This window comes from Crinia signifera, chromosome 6 (genome assembly GCF_055691185.1).
Source record: "Crinia signifera chromosome 6, ASM5569118v1, whole genome shotgun sequence".
NCBI classification, from domain to species: Eukaryota; Metazoa; Chordata; class Amphibia; order Anura; family Myobatrachidae; genus Crinia; species Crinia signifera.
Genome location: NC_139222.1, coordinates 39,723,206 through 39,743,958, shown reverse-complemented (window position 1 = coordinate 39,743,958; position 20,753 = coordinate 39,723,206). Strand labels below are relative to the sequence as shown.

Below are 20,753 nucleotides of genomic sequence, written 5' to 3'. Positions count from 1 at the left end.
TGTTTTGCAGGTCTCCACACAGAATGACAAGTGCTATAATTAGCTCCACCTGTGGATCTTTTAAAATGTAACTGAATAATGAGTGCACCTGCCGGGTGACCTGGAAAACGTGCACTGTTGGGGGTCCTTGAGAACCACTGCATTACAGAGAATTTGCTTTTTCAAGTGAACCAGAATCAGGACCTATACTCGGCCTGGAGCATACTTGCCTACTTGATCCTCTCCATGTGGGAGAAAATGCTCTGCTCCTGGACTTCCCAGGTAATGTATGATTGCCATCACCTGTGGTGAAACGCCTTTACCTAGCTCCCCACAGGTGATGACAATCATACATTACCAGGGAAGTCCAGAAACAGAGCATTTTCTCCCGCATGGAGGGGGTCAGGTAGGCAACCATGGCCTGGAGTCCCGGTTTGCCTGTCCCAGCTTTTTCACATACAAAAGCAAATTACTGGATCACTAGGGTATAAGGGAGGGTGTGGTTTGTGTTAATGTAGCGTTTTAATGTATTACAGAAGTCCTATTTTTTTATGGTATTATATAATCAAGCACCAGTTGACTTGACTTAACTTGCTGGACCAGTAATTATCTCACCTGCTCCCACTGACAGAAAACATGACCTATTGGGAAACCTGAGAGCCGTTAATGTCTGACCTGCACTTATTTACAGTGTGGTTTTTTAATACCACATTAATTATTTTCCCCACACTTCTCACTTCCTTTATTGGTTTACATTTCAGTTACAGACTTTTTAATAGGTACACATTAAAAGTTATATATTTTATTAAGTCTAATTACTACATTTTAGCATACCTCCCAACATGACCCTCTCCAGGTGGAACACAATGCTCTGCTCCTGACCTTCCCTGGTAATGTATGATTGCCATCACCTATGTTTAAGCACATTTCTTGTCAATTAACCTGTTCAACACAGGTGATGGCAATCATACATTAAGAGGAAAGTGCAGAAGCAGAGCATTGTGTCCCTCCTGGAGAGGGTCATGTTGGGAGGTATGTTTTAAAAGTGTGCACCGCCACAAGAGTAACCTTTCTTCTTGTGTTCTTATACGCACTCATAAGCTGTGTGCACCAGTGTCTCCACTATCCCAGTAACCTTCATCAGGGCTGGAGTGAGGAAAATCATTAGATGGCAATAACAATAGCACAGCTTAAATTTTTTTTTTTTGATTAACAACCTGTGAGTGTAATATATCAGGGTTGTCTACCTGACCCTCTACTTCAGGCATTCCCAACCACGGTCCTCAAGGCACACCAACAGTGCAGGTTTTAGTGATATCCAGGCTTCAGCACAGATGGTTTAATCAGAATCCCTCAGATACTAATTAAGTCACCTGTGCTCAAGCCTGGATATCTACAAAACCTGCACTGTTGGTGTGCCTTGAGGACCGTGGTTGGGAATGCCTGCTTTACTTCATGGAGAAAATGCTCTGTTCCTGGACTTCCCTGGTTCCCCAACCTAGGTCTACCACCAGAAGAAATATTTCCCTGCCTAAAAATCCATTCTGTGTTTAAGTGATTAGAAGTTACAGAGCAGCTAGCATATATACAGGTTGAGTATCTCTTATCCAAGTTATTCCGAAAACCGTAGTCTCCAAAATGTACTTCTATTTTTTTGCAAAAAACTACTGGGTACATCTGTAACTGGCACTACTGGGGAAATAACATGCAACTGGCACTATATATGTGCAAGGACAGGATTGCTTGGCATTTACATTCAGTGTCCAGGGTTTGCTCCAGTGCGCAGACACATTCTCGGGAGTACCACTGAGCTGAGCGATGAGATCAGCGCCGCACTCAGTTTCCTCCCCCCCCCCCCCCTGCTGTGTGCGGAATGATCTTGTAACGCCATGCTGCACATAGCCGGGCTGGGCAGCAGCTATTACAAAGATCAGCGCCGCCGTCTGGACCAGGGGGACACAGTGGTGCATTTTTTTTGGGGGGGGGGGGCGCGCTCCCCAGAAAAAAAACTCGCCCAGTGGGGAGCGCTCCCTAAAAAAAAACACCACTGAGGTTAAAACCTTTTTCATGCACAAATAAAATATATTTGTGTGTGTCATGTGCTTCATGCATTTATACAACATAAATGCAAGATCTCAAGATCTAAAAATATTCAGTACTTGTGTATTACCTGGGCGCCCGATTTTTTCATCCATCGCACATTAAAAATCGCATACAATCATATCGCATGCAATGCGATGCGATTGGGCCCGATTTTCAATCGCACATGCACCCAGATGCCTGATTCTTATGTTAAATGCCCCCCCAGACCCGATTTTTGATTGTACACCCACCCTGATGGGTGATTAATATGTTAAATGGCCCCCCATTGTTAACGCCACCCCATTATCAACGCAAACCCGAAGCGTGGCGAGCGCAGCGAGCCCGTGAGGGGGCGGTGGTACGCGTCCTCCAACCTTTTAATACCCCCACTATCCACGTCGGCATGGATTTGATTTTATATAGTGTGGCGAGCGAAGCGAGCCACCGAGCCCGAAGCGTGGCGAGCGCAGGCGGAATACATGTGAAGTAATACGCGTCCCCTCGCCACGCTTTGGGCTCGGTGGCTCGCCCCACAATAAAAAATCAACTCCACACCGACGTGGATAGTGGGGGTATGAAAAGGTCGGAGGACGCATACCGCTGCTCACGCCACGCTTCGGGTTGGCATTGATACTGGGGTGGCGTTAACAACGGGGGGGGGGGGGGATTTCACATAGTAATAACCCATCAGGGTGGGTGTACAATTAAAAAACGGGTATGGGGGTGCATTTCACATTGTAATCAGGCATCAGGGTGCCTGTACAATGTATTATCGGGTATAATCGCGTTGCATCGCATGCTACTAGTAAAGGCATGCGATGCGACGGGTATAAAAATTGTACACTCCTCCCGGTAAAGGATCAAAATCGGGTACAATCGCATCACATGCCTTAAGTAGTGGCATGCGATGCGATGTACCGGGTGCCGAGATAATACACAAGTACCAAATATTCCAAAATACAGAATATTACATTATCCAAAATTCTTCTGGTCCCGAGCATTTTGGATAAGGAGCACTCAACCTGTACTGGTGGCAGGATTTTAATCTATTGATATTATACTCCATTATTCGTTTGCCTAATTTATAGCACTTCGTGAAATAACTTGATGCAGTAAATAAGTGATATTCCTTGGGGTGAAACATCAGAGGTACACCTGGCACGCTTACTGGCAACTTATCACCAGCTTCGCTCAGTAACAGGTGGAAAGACGAAGGGCCCATTCATCATATTTTGGGGTATTTTCCCAGAACACCCGTTTCCGAGGGGTTAGCTACAAATAAGTATCTCTCTGATCACTGCTGCAATTCCTCATCCACCGCCAGTCATATCCCTAATAGGTGCCTATGGGGGATGCCATGCTGAGCAATGTATTAATATTAGGCAGAATTGCATCAGGTCCCTGGGCTACCGCCATTCTGAGATAGGGCGGTGCGGTCTGCAGGGGGCCTGAATGGGCTCCTTTCTGAGATCCTGTCCATGCTTCTGCAGAGACCTACACCTGGAGGTTAGGATTGCATTCTAGGTGGCAAGATTCTGCCCAAAGTGCATTGTATTTCTGAACCTTCATAAATAGGCCCCTAAATGTGCAAATGTGACTGCAGAGCGATATAAAGATTGAATGATTCAATGCAGTAAAAACATTTAATGCCATTTTTGGCGCTCACCTCATGTCAAAAGATTTTGTGAACAATTCACAATACCAACACATCTGAATAGCACTGGCCAGCAACTGTAATGTAACTTTTTTCTCTACTTACACCGGGGATATAGTCAAAACGTTGACAGTAATGTCGACACCACAGTATCAACAGTTTTGTAAAAATGTCAGATAGGCATTAGGGATAGTGGAAAATTACTTACCAGAACACTGGAGGATCAGAGATCCGATTCAGAAGTCAGAGTCACATCAATACCAGGATAGAGAGAATAAGCCACTGGAGCACCAGGGGCTGTATAACATCTAACCCAGGGTCCTCAAACTCGGTCCTCAGGACCCCAACACAGTTCACGTTTTCCAAGTCACACGGCAGGTGCACAGGTGCATTCATTACTCATTGACACATTTGAAAAGATCCACAGGTGGAGATAATTATTTCACTTGCGATTCTATGTGGAGATCGGCAAGACAGGCACCGCGTGGGGACAAGAGGACAGAGCTTGAGAACCTGTGATCTAACTGTCAACTTTTTATCCTGGTCTAGATCAGGCCGGGCCAACCTGTGGCTCTTCAGTTGTTGTGGAACTAGACATTCCAGCATGCCCTGACTCAGTCTTAGCATTCCCTAAAAGCAAAACTGTGGCAGAGCACGCTGGGAATTGTAGTTCACACCAGTTAGAGTCACAGGATGGTCAGGCCTGGTCTAAATCAATAGTTCCCAAATTCAGTCCTCAAGGATCCCCACACAGTGCATGTTTTCTGGGTCTCCTCACATAATCTCAATTGAAATAATTAGTTCCACCTGTGGATCGTTTAAAAACATGTGAGGGAGTAATAAAGTGCACCATGAAGACTGAAGGGGTGTATTCATTCTGGGATTCCGACAGTTGGCAAACCAGGCCATTTTTGGGCCAACGCATTTTGTAATAACTTTTAGGTCTGTAACAGTGCAATTTTTTTTTTCACAATTCAAACAGTCTGGTTTAAATTGATTGTAATTTAAAATTTATACAAAAACGGTCTACATTGAATGTTGAACAATGTTAAGGTGTGTACACACGGTCGACATGCTGCCGTGCGATGCGAGTCCCGACGCGATCTGATGGCATCGGGACTCGCATCGCACGGCAGCATGTCGACCGTGTGGGAGCATGTAGGAGAGAGCAGAGACATTACCTGCCGGGCCCGGGATGTCAGCGTGTGCACATCAAACAGCTGTCCCCCGCCGTGCCGTGCAGACATCAGGATATCAGGCCACACCCCCCCTCCTCTTTAGGGTGACTTCTTCCGGCCGGGTCATCAGCCGCCCTGCAGCGCAGCCCCAGGACTCGTCCCTCTCCCTCTGGCCGCCGGAGGTATGGTGAGTATAAGGCACAAAGACTATATAGTGCAGATCTGCACTATATAGTCTTGCCTGCCCTCACTATGTCGCTGCCGATTTGCGCTCACTCGGGAGCGCGCATCGGCAGCGCATCGGGCTCGCAAGCCCTGAAATGTGCACAATCGGTATGCGATATGGCTTCCGATGTGCACTATATCGGCAATATCGGAAGCCATATCGCACCCGTGTGTACGCACCATTAATGTTCTTATTTTAAAGTGTCTCACCACTGGATCTGCCAATAGCGCTAGGGCTGTTCAGCCTGACTAGACACTGGTTCTGAAAGGGTTAAGTTGTAATGTAGAATACTTCCCAAAAAAAAATGCCAAAAAACAGTCAAACGTGTTTTACCCAACATTGATCTTTTATTATGAGTCGGTGATCATATAAATGGCTGCTCTAGTGTCTGTGGGTTCCCACAGCTGTCATCAGCAGGGGTAACGCACACTGGGCTGCATGATTGATCTGCACTGCTAACGTAAACAGAAGAGGGATTAACAAGCAGTGATATGGTGCGTCTAGACAGAAAAGAAGGACTCTATCAAGGTTAAGATTGCTCCTCCACGGCAGGCCGGCTCTGGGGAACGCAAAACCTGGTAAATATACCATAGCGGTGACAGGGAGGGTGAATGCTTTCTCGCAGTTCAACCAAGCCCTCAACTCTACCTATTCAAAGCAACATGATCGATAAAGTTTTTTTTAACCCAACCCTGAATAACATAAAAAAAAGAAAGAAAAAAAAAGAAAAGAAAAATAAATAACCTGCATTTCCACACAAAACAATGTCTGCTTCCATCCAACTATTTGTTCAGGTTCCTGAGAGGAATAAAAATAAGATATATTTTTTTTGTGATTAGCCCAACATCAACCCCATGCCGCCCCAGCCTCCAGATTGTTATGTGCTGAAGGGCTCCCCAGCACCAGAGGGGGTATATCTGTCAGGTATTAGTGTGAGCACTGTATTGTGTGTCAGTTAAGTATTCCTTTTCATTGGAGCATTGGCCACAGAGAATACAATGAGGCCAGTCAGTCTGTAAACCATACTGGGAAGAGAGAGGGAGAGAGGGGATAGAAGGGAGGTCCTGGCATGAACACTAAAACAGAAGCACTGCCGAGGTTGGGGATTTGTACTCTAATGGGGGATAACGGCTCGCCATGTGATCAATAATCCATACAAAGACTGTAGTCAGGAGGATGATTGCCACATCTAACGCTTCCATGGAAATTCAGACAGATAGAAGGTGTCGTGACTTTCCAGGTTCAGGAAGGTTTGGTGTTCTGACCCCTCCAAAGCACAGGAAATAGTACGCCACAGGAAGTGGGTAGAAGCAGTGCCTCGCTTTGGTTTACTGGCACTAGAGGCATGAATGCATGAGGAGAAAATGCTTACAAAAAAAAAACAAAAAAAATTTAAATTAATAGAACACGGAACAGACCTGTAAAACTCTAAAAGATTAGAAGAACACATGAGCAGCACCAGCAAAGAGTCAGAAAAAAACCCAAACCAAAAAAAAAAAAATTAAAATCAAATAAAAAGTAAAAATTTCAAGACAATCAGGACCAAAGTGACCTTTTCTCAAAAAGTTGGAGCGCTAAGCCCCTCCCCCTCCCCCCATCCTCTCCTCGCACAATGGAAAAAAAAAAAAATACAATACATATTTATGGCAGCGTTTCAAACTCTCCAGCACTTAAGTGTTCAAATTACAGCACACAAAACAAAAACAAAAAAATGAATAAAAAAATAAAATTGAAACTACACCTTTTTTTTTTTTTTAACCTAGTCCTGGTAAGAAGTACATTGGATTATATGTCTCCTTCTCCAGCGAGTAAAAGGTGCCTCAGTCAAAATTTTTAAACCTTGCCCCCCCCCCCCCCTAACCTCGACTGCAGAGCAGTTTCTGGTAGCTAAGGGGTTAATAATATTTACTCTACAATACAAGTGGCATCTTCCGGCCTTCATCTTGTGCTACCCTAGAGGTTCCTCTACCCCCTCCTCCCTTCCATATCTCCTTATAGTTCCCTACTGGATCATCGACAGCAGCCCAGGGCCCCTGCTGAGGTTTCAAGGCTACTGTCCGTGTCTGAGGGCAGAGTTGGGTCTGTGGACATGGAGGAAGCATCAGCTGACGAGGAGGAGGTTTGAGGCTGGGAGCCATCAGTTACTGCTGCACCTGTGCTATGAGAAAGCAGAGAGGGGGGGGTTAGTTGTAGTAAGAGTTCCTCCAAACAGCAAGACACATCACAGCGAACAGTGAATTGTGTTTAAAAGCATAAAAATCTAAAATAATAAAACACAACTATATTTTAATATTTTCTTTTGTACATCCTTACATTGGGCAGTATACAATGAGGCTGATTCGCCATGTTCTGCGATTTTTGTGCTATTTTTGTGCTGTAAGGCGATTTTTTGACTAAAACGGTGAATCACCCTATTCAATGACCAGATGGCGAATACATTTCAAGGTTTTTTTCGCCATGATTCACCGAGTAGCAATCGCTATCTTTTTATGGTGAAGTGGAATGTGAACTTTTAAAATAAAGTGTTTTGTTTTTACATTTGTTGTCAAAAAAATCAGGAATTTTATTCTGAGGAGGGGCATGCTATTTTTATTCATGTGCTGTAAGCACATGAATATATATTTAATAAAAAAAATAAAATAAAAATAAAAACGTTCTGGGGCAGGCAGGGAGACTTCCATCTCCCTGCCTGCCGCATCGCCGCAGGAGTTGAAATTCGCCGGTCAGGGGCAGTGAGCCCCTGACTCGTTGAATACTGGAGCCGGCGAGGCTCTGGAACACGGCGGGCAGTGGCGAATGTGCAAAATTCTCATTGAATACTGCCCACTGTATATAAGAAAGTCCCCAAAGCAAGTCTGTCTGACTGGCTGCGCTACTCTCAAAAACCGCTGGACACATTTTTGTGCAATTGTTCACTATTATGCAGTATAGTTCTCAAGGCTTCTCATCAGCCTAAACCCTATGGTCATTGATGGACTCAGCCTGCATGACAATATATATCACTATGAGGTGAATTACCACCAGTGACTACTAGAAGCCGCTCCACGGACTAAATGACTCCTTATACCTCTTTCACATCTGAAATGCCGGGTCGCCCCGAGGATTTGGACCCGGTTCCGTCCCAGCATTTGCTATAAATCATGCCCTGCCAGGACTCGGCATATTGCCGGGTGCTGACGTCAGACCAGGGGGTGGGGCAGAGCAGCGGCAAGTCATGTGGAGCAGGGGAGGAGGAGGTAGCACTGATGGGGATCTGAGTTGCTCAACCCTGGGTTCCCATTCAGACTGGCCAGTAACCCGGTTCAGACCCACGTAAAACACTGCTTTTACCCCGGCTCAAATCGCTGGGTTGCTGGACCCGGGGTATTGAAAATGGCCCTTTTCACAGCACACGCTCGACCGAGTGCACTGGGCAAAAAGTCGGGGTCCACCCGGGATATTTGTGCGATGTGAAAGGGGTATTAGTGCGCCAAAGTATGTCATTACAGAAAGTGGAAGGAATTGTTACAGGGACACCAATCGGTTTCAAAGTCGGCGGAAATGAAAAGAGGGAGCGGTGCAGACAGATTGGAGGTAGGAGCGCATAAGGACTGGGGGTGGGTTGGAGGAGTTTGTGGGCTTAGAACGGTCATAGCTCACAGTGAAAGCACATTGCAGAAGCTGCCATTTTTATGTACTTTTAACTAGTTAAATATAAAAGGGAATACAGCTTTTATATACATTAAGGCGGGGGTTCTCAAACTCGGTCCTCAGGACCCCACAAAGTTTACGTTTTCTAGGTCACCCGGCAACTGCACAGGTGCATTCATTACTGACTGACACATTTTAAAAGATCCACAGGTGGAACTAATTATTTCACTTTGATTCTGTGAGGAGACCGGCAAAACATGCACTGTGTGGGGTCCTGAGGACCGACTTTGAGAACTCCTGGGCTTGCCAATAGACGTGGATAGCTTAAAATGCTCACATATTAACCTTTTGAGTGCCAAGTGGTTTTTTTTGTGTGTTTTTTTTTTTTAAATTGGTGTCAAAATTGTCAAACATCTTTATTCATCATAATGACGTATAATGTTACCTTGTATAGGAAATATAATCTTTATTACACAACATTTTTCAACAACATTATACGAGTGATGCCGGCATCTTAGCTGATATTTTGCACATCTCACAGTTGTTGACACAAAGGGTTAACAGGCCGCATAACCGCATATAAAGGTTCTATTTATGTAAAGGTGTAGAGGTTATTTTGTTATCCCCCAATGCTGGCATATGCCTAAATCCCCATCTCTGTGCAAAGGAAACCAACCTAAAGGGGCCGGCTGCCCGCGAATCACACCGTTCCTTGCTCTTTCCTCCCAATCCAGGACTTCCTTGTATATTAGCTCTGCAAAAGACAAGAAGGCAAAAATCAGCTTATGGGTATGGCAGCAGCTTGATCCCAGGCTGTGGCTGTAGCTTTGTACCACGTGCCTGACAGAACATACCATGTGACCTGCAGCAGTGACAGCAACATGGTTGGTGGAACATCAATTTGACTATCCACACCACCATCTAGCCTTCGGGCCTGAAGCGGGGCAAAGGTACACTTTGGGTGTTCCATTATAAGCTTCCATGCTCCCCCTGCCCTATCAGCTCATATGTTATGTCTGGTCAGCCGAAACATCTACTGCATGAGATCTATATGCAACCTTATGGGTTTAGGTCTGAGCCCTTTTCACAAAAGACATCTGCTCAAATATAGATTCCACCCTGTCCAGGAACTTCATGCGAAGATAACTGGACGCCAGTCAGAGAGACCGACAACAATGATCTTTTCTAGCAAGATAAAACCCTGCCCCTGCCTTGTCTGGTGGAATAGGATTAACCACGTGCAGAGCATTGCGGAGAATGCAGATGGGGAGTAAACTGCATGCTAACAAGTTACGTTTGCTATTGTACCTGCTCCTTGAACAGTGCCCTCTACATCCAGGTTTACCAGTGTCCCCGACTGTCTATACCGTACATGCACAAAAAGCTGGAAATTGATGCAGTACCTATACGATGAAGAGTCATTTACCTTTCCATTCCTCTATTGTGTGTTCTCGCTCATCTAGCTGTTTGTCTGGGATCTTTGGTGGAGGCTGTTTTGAGAAAAGTAAGCGTCAATGTGGACCATTACCCAGGATGCATTTAGAATATCAGAGAATACCACTATTCTTATATAGATCATAGAATACCACTGCTTTTATGTAAAAATAAGAATAGTTCTCCCGGACTATAATCTGAGAAATTAGATTTTTTGGGCGTGTAATGTTTTAGTAACCAGATTAAAGAGGCGACTTAAAGCTGGAAAAAAGGAAGGTAGACTGCGCTCATTGATGACAGAGTGAGGATATTTAAAACAGAGTATATTTTAATACTACAATGGCATGTATAAAATACAATATAAATTCACAGTAAAAAAAAGGGGGGAGGGAGGGGGGAAGGGAAAGGAATGTGCTGCATCCACTGAATGATAGAGATCGCCTTTTTGTAAGTCCACAGTTCAATGGGAACCCAATGCTGGTTTGATCCTGTAGTGCTTGGCCACAGCGGTGCTCTGTAAAACTTTATCCAGATGTGGTATGGGGGTAGCGAGCCTCCCAATTCGGAGTGGAAAGTTAGGTCGAGACGTCCGCTGGATGACACTGGGTGGGTATTAGATAGGCGGCTTGCCTTCAAAAGGAGAGTGCCTCACTCCAGGTCAGGTGTGCCGGTGATGTTTCGCAGCTTTAGGATCTCCAGTTGGTTGTGGGTAGTAGATGGTGATGGTGAGGAGCAGCGTATTGAAGGGGCAAATTGCAGCCTGGGCCAACGCGTTTCGCTGCAAACAGCTGCTGTTTGCAGCAAAACGCGTTGGCCCAGGCTGCAATTTGCCCCTTGAATACGCTGCTCCTCACCATCACCATCTACTACCCACAACCAACTGGAGATCCTAAAGCTGCGAAACATCACCGGCACACCTGACCTGGAGTGAGGCACTCTCCTTTTGAAGGCAAGCCGCCTATCTAATACCCACCCAGTGTCATCCAGCGGACGTCTCGACCTAACTTTCCACTCCGAATTGGGAGGCTCGCTACCCCCATACCACATCTGGATAAAGTTTTACAGAGCACCGCTGTGGCCAAGCACTACAGGATCAAACCAGCATTGGGTTCCCATTGAACTGTGGACTTACAAAAAGGTGATATCTATCATTCAGTGGATGCAGCACATTCCTTTCCCTTCCCCCCTCCCTCCCCCCTTCTTTTTACTGTGAATTTATATTGTATTTTATACATGCCATTGTAGTATTAAAATATACTCTGTTTTAAATATCCTCACTCTGTCATCAATGAGCGCAGTCTACCTTCCTTTTTTCCATTTTCTATAGGGACTGACAATCCCTTTTTTGACAGCTGCTGGTAGAGGCCACTCATACAGGCGCCCCTCCAGTTACTCCGGTAACTGACCCCCCTGTTCCGGCGACTTAAAGCTATATAATGATCTAGCAAGTGATTTAATAACACTGAAAGGAGAAGGAGGGGAAAAAAGCTAAATATATATAAATAAATAAGACTTTAGAATCTCATATCCTTATAATTGATATAGATGTGTTTTCATTTAGGGCATTAAAAAAAAAAAAAAAAGGAGTATAAAGGATTAAAGACCTACTTGCTCAAAGATACATATAGACAACTAGGTGATTCATCGCGCCCTACGGGCGCTCTTCACACCGTCGTAAGGGGCTGCGCCCCCTTAATTTGTGAACATTTGTTTATGAGAAAGATGGTTAGAATTGTATGAAAGATGGCCTGTATTGCAACTTGAGTTATAGGTGAAATGTGTTAAATAGAGAGCATATGCTGTGGAAGGGGGTGTGTATTGTTTTGTTTAATTAAAAAGCGGTTACAGAGTAAGATGTACATTGACAGTGTGGATGGTACAGTGACATTTGTGGGTGTGTGGGGGGGGCTGTGTGTGCATGTTGTTTAGGTGTGTGTGTGCAATAGTATAATAGGGTGTTTCTGAGTCAGCGGCTCCCCACTGGCGGAGGTCACGACACAGGAAAACAGGAGGCTGGGTAGTGATAGGGGAGTGTGGGCATAAGGGGGACTAAAGAGGAGGGTGGGAGATACTGTGCAGCTTCTGCCAGTGGGTGAGGGTCCAGCATGGCAGTACAGGAGTACAGGATGGTGGCCCTTAGTCAGTGTCTCCTCCTACTGGGTGGGAGTTTGGGTGCATGAGAGCAGGAGGCTGGGCTATGAGGCATGATAGGGGCATGTGGGCAAAACAGCGTCAGCGACTCCCCAGTGGTGGAAGTTACGGTTCAGGAGATCAGGAAGCTGGGTAGTGATAGGGGTGTGTTAGTATACGGGGTACTAAAGAGGGGCTTAGGGGTGCCGTGAATTGCGGGAGGGGCGCTGGGGGTGCTGTGAATCGCGGGAGAGGGTCCGCAAAGCGTGGGAGGGGGCGTGAATTGCGCGAGGGGGGGTTGCGAATCGAGGGAGGGGGGGTGCGCGGGGGTACGTGAATTGCAGGAGGGGGGGGCACGGGGCGCGATGAATCACCTAGTTGGTTATATATTCTTGTAGAAGGATGGTAGGATGTTGCTGTCATTCAGAATGCGGGAGGGGGGGCGCGGAGGGTTGCAGTGAATCGCGGGAGGGTGGGTCGCGGGGGCGGGGGGTTGCCGCAATGACAGGAGGGGGGGTCAGGGGTGGGGAATCGCGGTAGGGGGGGTCGTGGGGGGCACCGTGAACCGCGGGAGGGGGGGCCCGGGGGGTTGGCGCGAATCGTGGGAGGGGGGGTCGCGGGGTGCCGCGAATCGCAGGAGGGGTGGTGTCACGGGGTGGGGCCGCGAATTGCGGGGGGTGTGCTGCAAATCGCGGGAGGGGGGTCGCGGGGGGTGCCGCGAATCGCCACAAGAAAAAATCAACACAGAACGTTCAACACATGTAAATGTTGACATAAGTGTGGCACTTCATCGGTGTCCATGTCGACACATGAGAATGAATATGAAAACATTGAAAAAAAGAAAAATAAATCTTCAAAAACTCATGTCAACCTTTTTCATTGTCGACCATAGCCGTGCCAGTGTTTTGCATGTGCCATTTAATCCTGGGGTTGCCGTGAATCGCGCGTGGGGGTGGGGAGGGAGGAGGTGAGGGGTGTCCGCGAATCACGGGAGGAGGGGTCGTGGGTGGACGCCGTGAATTGCGGGAGGGGGGGTCGCGGGGGGGGGGGGGGTGTGTGTGGGTGCCGCAATGACAGGAGGGGGGGTCAGGGGTAGGAAAGCGCGGTAGGGGGGGGTCGTGGGGGGCACCGTGAACCGCAGGAGGGGGGGCCCGGGGGGTGGGCGTGAATCGTGGGAGGGGGGTCGCGGGGTGCCGCGAATCGCATGAGGGGGGGTGTCACGGGGTGGGGCCGCGAATCGCAGGAGTCACCGGGGGTGCCGCGAATTGCGGGGGGTGTGCTGCAAATCGCGGGAGGGGGGTCGCGGGGGTGCCGCGAATCGCCACAAGAAAAAATCAACACAGAAAGGTCAACACATGTAAATGTTGACATAAGTGTGGCACTTCATTGGTGTCCATGTCGACACATGAGAATGAATATGAAAACATTGAAAAAGTGAAAAATAAATCTTGTCAACCTTTTTCATTGTCGACCATAGCCATGTCAGTGTTTTGCATGTGCCATTTAATCGTGGGGATGCCGTGAATGGGGGGGGGAGGGGGGGGGGAGGTGCATACCTCCCAACATGACCCTCTCCAGGAGGGACACATTGCTCTGTTTCTGGACTTTCTTCTTAATTTATGGATTACCATCACCTGTGCTTAAACACCTTTCTTATCAATTACCCTGTTTAAAACAGGTGATGACAATCATAAATTAAGATGGAAGTCCACAACCCAGCGTTACAGCTCCAGACACACTTTGAGTGACAGATGTAGCCAAATATATAAGAGATATGAGGCTTATAATTTAAATTTATGGAGAAGCTGCAGCAGGATAGGGGATGAGACACAGACACTGCGGATTCCCTTGGCTCAGACGCATCCCAGGCCACCCCTGCACGCCCATCCTGTACACAGTAGCCAATAGCCGGCTCTGTGTACAGTTAATTGAATAAGTGGTGGTGGGGGGTTTGTAGTCTCTGCCATGGCCGCACCCGCACTGTGGCTGACTCAACTCCGGTGCTCAGCCAGTGGACAGTGGCAGGCAGCAGCATGTCAGTGCATCCAGCGGGTGCTGGCGCCCACAGACTCCACTGTGACTTGTTCTCCCAAGCGGCAGCTGGGGCTGCCTTACAGTAGTTACGCCACTGGACTGTACATTGATTGTAAATAGGAATGGCGTATATTGCTCTTATAAAAATGTTCGGTACTTGTGTAGTTTCACGGCGCCAGTATGGCGCCGTGCGTCTGAGTCCCCTTGCGGGGCTCGCTTAGCTCGCCCACGCTGCGGGCTCGGTGGCTCGCCACGCTATTTAAAATCAACTCCATGCCAACATAGATAGTGGAGGTATGAACTATCCAAGTTGGTATGGAGTTAAGTTACTTTTTTTAACATTGTTTGTGGCGAGCGTAGAACCCGGCGCCGTGAAACTACACAAGTACCAAATGTTCAAATACTGATGATCTGTGACAGAGCTGATATAAGGCAAGCAATATAGGAGCAATTGGGGTTTTCTTGAGCGCTAGGGGCACGTGTGCTGTGTGGTACAGAATGCTGCCCTCTGGTATAGGGATGCCGCCCTAACAAGAGTGCTTACAAAGAAAAGAGAGCCAGTGGGCGCCTTCTGTACACTAAAAAGATTTAATCGATATACACATAGATACAATACACAAAACACAGATTACATATGACGAATAGTATGCATGCATGCAAACAGAATAAAAATGTATATTCCGTATAGAGATATTCTAAAAATTGAAAAAATAATAAAAATGAAAATATAGGAGATATAGTAAACCTGCACACTGGTCACATAAAAAAAAATAAAAAAAAAAATAAAAAAAAAAAATCACACGTATAATTATCACTAGGAATTCGCAAAGGCTTATTATAATTTTTATACAATTAATTAAGCAATTAAAAACACAGATTTTCTTCACCTAAATAACTGAACCCACTGATTTAATTTTTTTTTCACAGAAGCTCAAAATAACAAGTAATGTTTTCACGTTTTTGATTTTTATTACCACTTAGTACAAACATAGATGAGAGAAAACCCACATACCGATTTCTTTAGATCTACACAATGTCCACAGCAAATAAGGAAATAAATGAACACAATAAAACTACACATTGGCTTACTATAGGAAATGACTCAATCAAAAGAAACTTCATGGCTTTGGAAGCAGTGGGATAAAACTTACCGCTTCAGCCTCTAGTGAGTCGTACCAGACATTGATGTAAGGGTGCAGCAAGGCATCATCAACGGAGATCCTCTTCGATGCATCGATAACCAACATTTTGGATAGCAGATCTCTGGCTTGACTGGCTGCAGGGGAGAGAAAACGTATTTATATATAGTGTTATACACTGAGGGGACAATCCGATCAGTCTGACAACATGAGTTTACAATCCACTGGCTGAAATGATTTAACTGGGAAAACATTTCCCAAACAATGCACATCACATGCGGCACGTCATCACTAGCAACCTGCAGGAGAACACATATCGTTGGTACACACTAGAACAGCCCTGGCCAACCTGTGATTTTCCAGCTGCGGTGAAACTACAAGTCCCAGCATGCCTCGCTACCATTTTGCCATTAGAGAATGATAAAACGGTGGCAATGCATGCTGGGATGTGTAGTTTCACAACAGCTGGAGAACCAAAGGTTGGCCAGGCCTGGTCTAGCTGAAGTTCCTGATAGGTCAGAAGTGAACCGTAGAATCAGGTGACATATTGTTGAGTGTGTAACCAGCTTGATACCATAGTCCAACAATAACTGGGGCAAAATAAATATAAAAAAAAAGTCTCCTACCTTTCAACTTGTTGTGCTCAGAGTCTGCAGGAAACAGGACATCTGGGAACAGTTTCTCAAAGCTGTAGCCGGCATATTTGGGCCGGTTTTCCACGTATGTCCTCACCGTGGGCTGCAGCTTCTTCATAAATTCTGTGCAGGGCGTTCCCAGCTGCTCAATCACTTTGTTCCACTGATCAATATCTGAGGTTGGAGCTCAAGAAAATGTGGAAACAAGTGGCGAGGCAAAAAACCATAAACCCAAGCAAGTGTGCAGCCATGATACACCAACCGCACTGAACCCAGCTTAGATAACATGGCATCAATGGCACGTTTACACCATGCCCACTACAACATTATAATGTGATAAACTAAAATCGCACCGATTCACAATGGGGAGACGTTACAGACGTACACAGCATTAAGCCTTCTGCTTTCTGATCATTCTCCTGACTGTGCAGATCACAATGAAAACCTACTGTAGCTATCTACCAGATCCTCACACTGACACATAGCACCTACAAGACTGGCAGCATGACATGATCAGGGGTGTGTCTTGTTGCACAGAGCAACTGTTCTCTTAATAACTGCACTATGCCCTAGAGTAGTACATGGGAGGACATCTGAAATGCAGGGGAAGACGCATCTATTATTCAACCGTCTCAAACTCTGGTCAGGTCATTAACACGTGCTGTACCAATAATACTAGGATGTGCTGGAGTAGAATCTTCTTTTAGGCCTTTGGTTTTAATGTAAATCAGTACCAGGCTGATATACTCTATCTAAATTTAAGCAAAGAAAAACAAGAACTTGTGGTTTAGCCCAATTTGGAAAGAGGGGGGGGGGGGGGGGGGGGGAGAACAACCATGCAATTGCCCCAGTTTTTGAAATTGCCCCTAGGGTGCCACACGGTATCTAGACTGACCAAGTTATGGTCAAACACGCTTAGTCGAACCAGTCTAGTTAGAAGCCTAAAGAAAGAGAGTCGACTGCGTCTAAATCAACAGAAATGGAAGTTAGACGGCAGTTTTAGAGCAATGGGAGCGTGGTCAACACACGTCTTCAATGTTTTGATTTTTTTGTGGTGCCGAATGTCACAGGTCAACTGGGTTCATACTTTACTATCCAAGAGGACATAGAGATTATAATTAGTGTGCAGAGTGTAGCGAGACACCGTGCCCAAAGCATGGCGAGCCAGGTGAGGGGACACTGTGCACCCCCAAATAAAAAAAACTCATGACGACCATGTGACTATCGGCCACGCTCCCATCGCTCTGGCGTCTAACTTCCATCACGGTCTATCTAGACGCGGTTGACTATCTTTAGGGATCATCAGAGAGGAATGTGGTGTCACAAGGGAAACGCAACGGACACGTTAACATATTTAAAAAAAAAAAAAAAATGGGACATAGCTTTATCAACAGCCTATGAAGAATACAAAATGTGCAGTTACGCTAAAGTGAATAAAGTTCCAGGGTTTGGACATTGTTTTGCCAATGACATCAGAAATGGAAAAAAAGGGCGCTAATTGCATAAATGATTAAGGAGAAGCAAATCCCTAAACATAAAATTTGCGTATTTAAACCATGGAGATACAACGTTGCTTTGGGTTGAGCAGACATTTTATTGCAGCTTTGGTTAAAATCAATCTATTATAAAAGGTCATATGTATAAACAGGGAGCAGGGAGATATAGGGAATGTGTCATATTCTTTACCAACATCACTTAAGAGCGTGAGAGTAGTTTTCTATTGGTGTGCAATGTAGATGATATAGTGGAAAATGCAGTCATTTAAGGTACTTTGAGGTTATTGGCTGTGCCCCTTGTCAATCATTTAACAGTCTATGAGGGGTATTCAATTAAGTCCACTTTTTTCAGCTAGCCCCCCCAAAAAAAGAACTTTGCTATTCAATTTGGTGTCCGTTTTCAGGTTTGTTTGTTTTTTAAATAAAGTTGAAACTTCATTAGCAAAACATGAATAAAAATAGTCAAAAAAGGGCCCCGATTTCGACAAAAACACGTGGATCTGCGAGTAATGTTTTCTGACCGTGCCAAATTTTACAGCAGTCAGGAAATCTGCACTTTAATTGAATAGGTTGTGTGTAGATTTGACCTAAAAGCATTGAAAAGTGCAGTTGTTTCGACCGTCCCCTTATTTCTGCTTATCTTGTTCGCCAACCTACTAGACACTCGGATTCCTGTGTTAGCGAAGAAACTCCACACATTACTACCAGCCAGCTAATGACAGCAGCCACGGCTAGCTGCAGAGAGAAAGGTAAGGGATTTATGCTGGGCAGAGTAATCAGAGATGGCAGCTGCAGCTTTGCTTGACAATTGATTTTTATTACATAGGGCATACTTAATTTGCCGCAGTAAAGTTTTTGTTAGCATGGTAACTTCATTTGGCAGGTCTGTGTGTGTAGAACAATTGGAAAAAGCACTTTGATGGAAACTCGTCGCTGTTAATACCGGTGGGGGGAAAAAACCCTGTTTTGCAAGTTAACTGAATATGCCCCATGTATTTAACAAAAAATAAATTTTACAAGCCCCAATCACGAGCAGGGCCCTCTTCCCTCGTGTCCTTCTATCTTTGATAGCACAAAATCAGTGTTCTCTGCTGATGTAGCCATGTTTATCTTCCCTGTACTTGTCTACATTGTCTTAAACTGTAAGTCACTGTCTCCTGTTTTGCTTATTCGTTTATGTACTCTGTAATTGGGTGTCATCAAGTGATAATATTTTTTTATAGCCACAATCCAGGGTCTAGTCCAAGTTACTGAACACGAGATACAAGCCATAGTGCCTTAAAACTCGTTCACACCACAGGCTGGACCTGGGATATTTTTGGGGATTTGCTTCAGTGAAGACAAAAATTTACTTTCCTACCCTTCAACCTATGGTGGACACTGGGTCCGTGGGACCTTTCCAAAGCGATCCCATTAGTCAGGAACGCTCCCAAGCTGCACTAAGGGCATGATGCCAAATGGCCACATTGGCCAAGGCAAAGGTGACATAAAACTTAATAGAACAGAAGAAAACATAGCTGCCCGGCAGAAGTCACATGGCGGACCACCCAAGAAGGGCCAACTGTTTTTGAAATGAGCTCTTACGGACACCAGAGGATGAGGGTGACTGAGTCGGAACCATAATATCTGACTGATAAGGAACTTGGAGACTCTCTCAGGGAGATAGTCTGAGTATGTAGATCCAAGTGGAAACCACAACGTGCCCAAGTCTGAAACTTGACTGTCCGAAAAATGAGTCGGAGAAGCCAAGAAGATCAACAGAGTGCAAGGGCTCAAAGGGAGTCACAGGATGCCTACACCTGACCTAGGATAAGTCCCACAGATGAACTGACGCTATCAAGGGAGGCTGTATATACAGCACCCTCTGCAGGAAAGTTTGAACTGCAGAGGAATTGGCGACCGTGCGCTAAAAGAAAAAGTCAGACACTTGTACCTTTAAAGAAGACAGCAGACTGCCCAATTTTAACCCTGACTGAAGGAAGACCTTGGAAACCCTGTATACTAATGGGTTGAAATGGCAGCCAGCACACCACTGGAAGTACTTCTGACACACCCTGTGATATATTCGAGCCAAATTAGTCTGCCTGAGAGCATGGTCTGGATGAGTCATGAGCTCTTAAAACCGACCTCTCAACAGCCACCTGTTAAAGCCATGTGGGAAAGATCAGGGTGAATACATGGGCACTGGGACAAGAACTCTGGACAAAGAGGCTGGTGTATTGGGGGCTCTACGGACATATCGCTGAGGTTTATGTACCAAGCCTGTTTTGGTCAGTCGGGGGACCAGAATGTCATTGACAACTTCCTGCTTCAAATGACTCTTGGAAAGAGGGCAATTGGTAGAGATAGATACACCATGCAAAAAAGGACTAGGAAGCAACAAGAGCATCTACTAGAAAAGGTGACTGGGTCCCTGGTCCAGAACTCGTATTGAAGAAGCTTGTGGCAGGAAGCCATTAGATCTGTGTGTGGCCATCCACAGTGGCCCACAAGAATCTAAAAAAAATGAAAGCGATCACTCACCAATATGGATGACCTGTCTGAGAAAGTATGCTTTCCAGTTCTGATTTTATAATGCCGACAGAGCAGGAAGAAAATGTTCCCACACATTAGAGAATGGGATCGAACACTTGCCTTGTGGCATAACTTCTTCTGCCGTCCTGATGATTGATGTATGAGACTGCCATGGCGTTGTCAGTCTGGACCTTCACAGATTTGTTGTATGGGAATAGTCTCGCTTGTCAGGGTGCTTAATAACCAACACCCTTAAAAAATAAGTTCTCACAGTCGCCCATCCACACAGAGTGGCGTCCATGGTAAGAATGGCCTAATCATGGATCAAGAATGGATGACCCTTGTTCAGACGAGATAACTAGAGCAACCACAAGCGCAAGAGACGGGTCTCCATGGATCAGGTGTTACTTGAGATGGAGAGGCCTTAGCATTTCAATCTGTAATGGCCTGGAGTGGAATTAGGCCTTATATTTTACCATGTCAAAATAGGAGACCATCTACTGTCCAGAACTCGCACACAAAAAAAAAAAGTATCAAGACCATGCATTGTCTGCAGAGGAAATCACTGCTCAGGGACTGGAGATCCTTCAATGTGCTCCTGGGAAAAAAAATAATTTGGACT

At 45.7% G+C, this 20,753-nt stretch overlaps 1 protein-coding gene across 4 annotated transcripts in view; it reads right to left on the bottom strand.

The window, feature by feature from the left end:
• Window positions 1-5,444: 5,444 nt before the first annotated feature.
• MAPK8 (mitogen-activated protein kinase 8) overlaps window positions 5,445-20,753 on the bottom strand; it is a 50,865-nt gene continuing 35,556 nt past the window's right edge. For 3 of the 4 annotated variants that reach the window (XM_083146051.1, XM_083146050.1, XM_083146052.1), the window contains exons 8-12: window positions 16,113-16,295; window positions 15,499-15,623; window positions 10,176-10,239; window positions 9,426-9,503; window positions 5,445-7,272 (exon numbers count right to left, since the gene is read on the bottom strand). In XM_083146051.1, the coding sequence (XP_083002177.1) occupies window positions 7,130-7,272; window positions 9,426-9,503; window positions 10,176-10,239; window positions 15,499-15,623; window positions 16,113-16,295 (593 nt within the window). In that variant the 3' untranslated portion in view covers window positions 5,445-7,129. Of the gene's footprint in view, window positions 7,278-9,425; window positions 9,504-10,175; window positions 10,240-15,498; window positions 15,624-16,112; window positions 16,296-20,753 lie in introns of all 4 variants that reach the window. The other variant, XM_083146054.1, reaches the window with a different exon arrangement.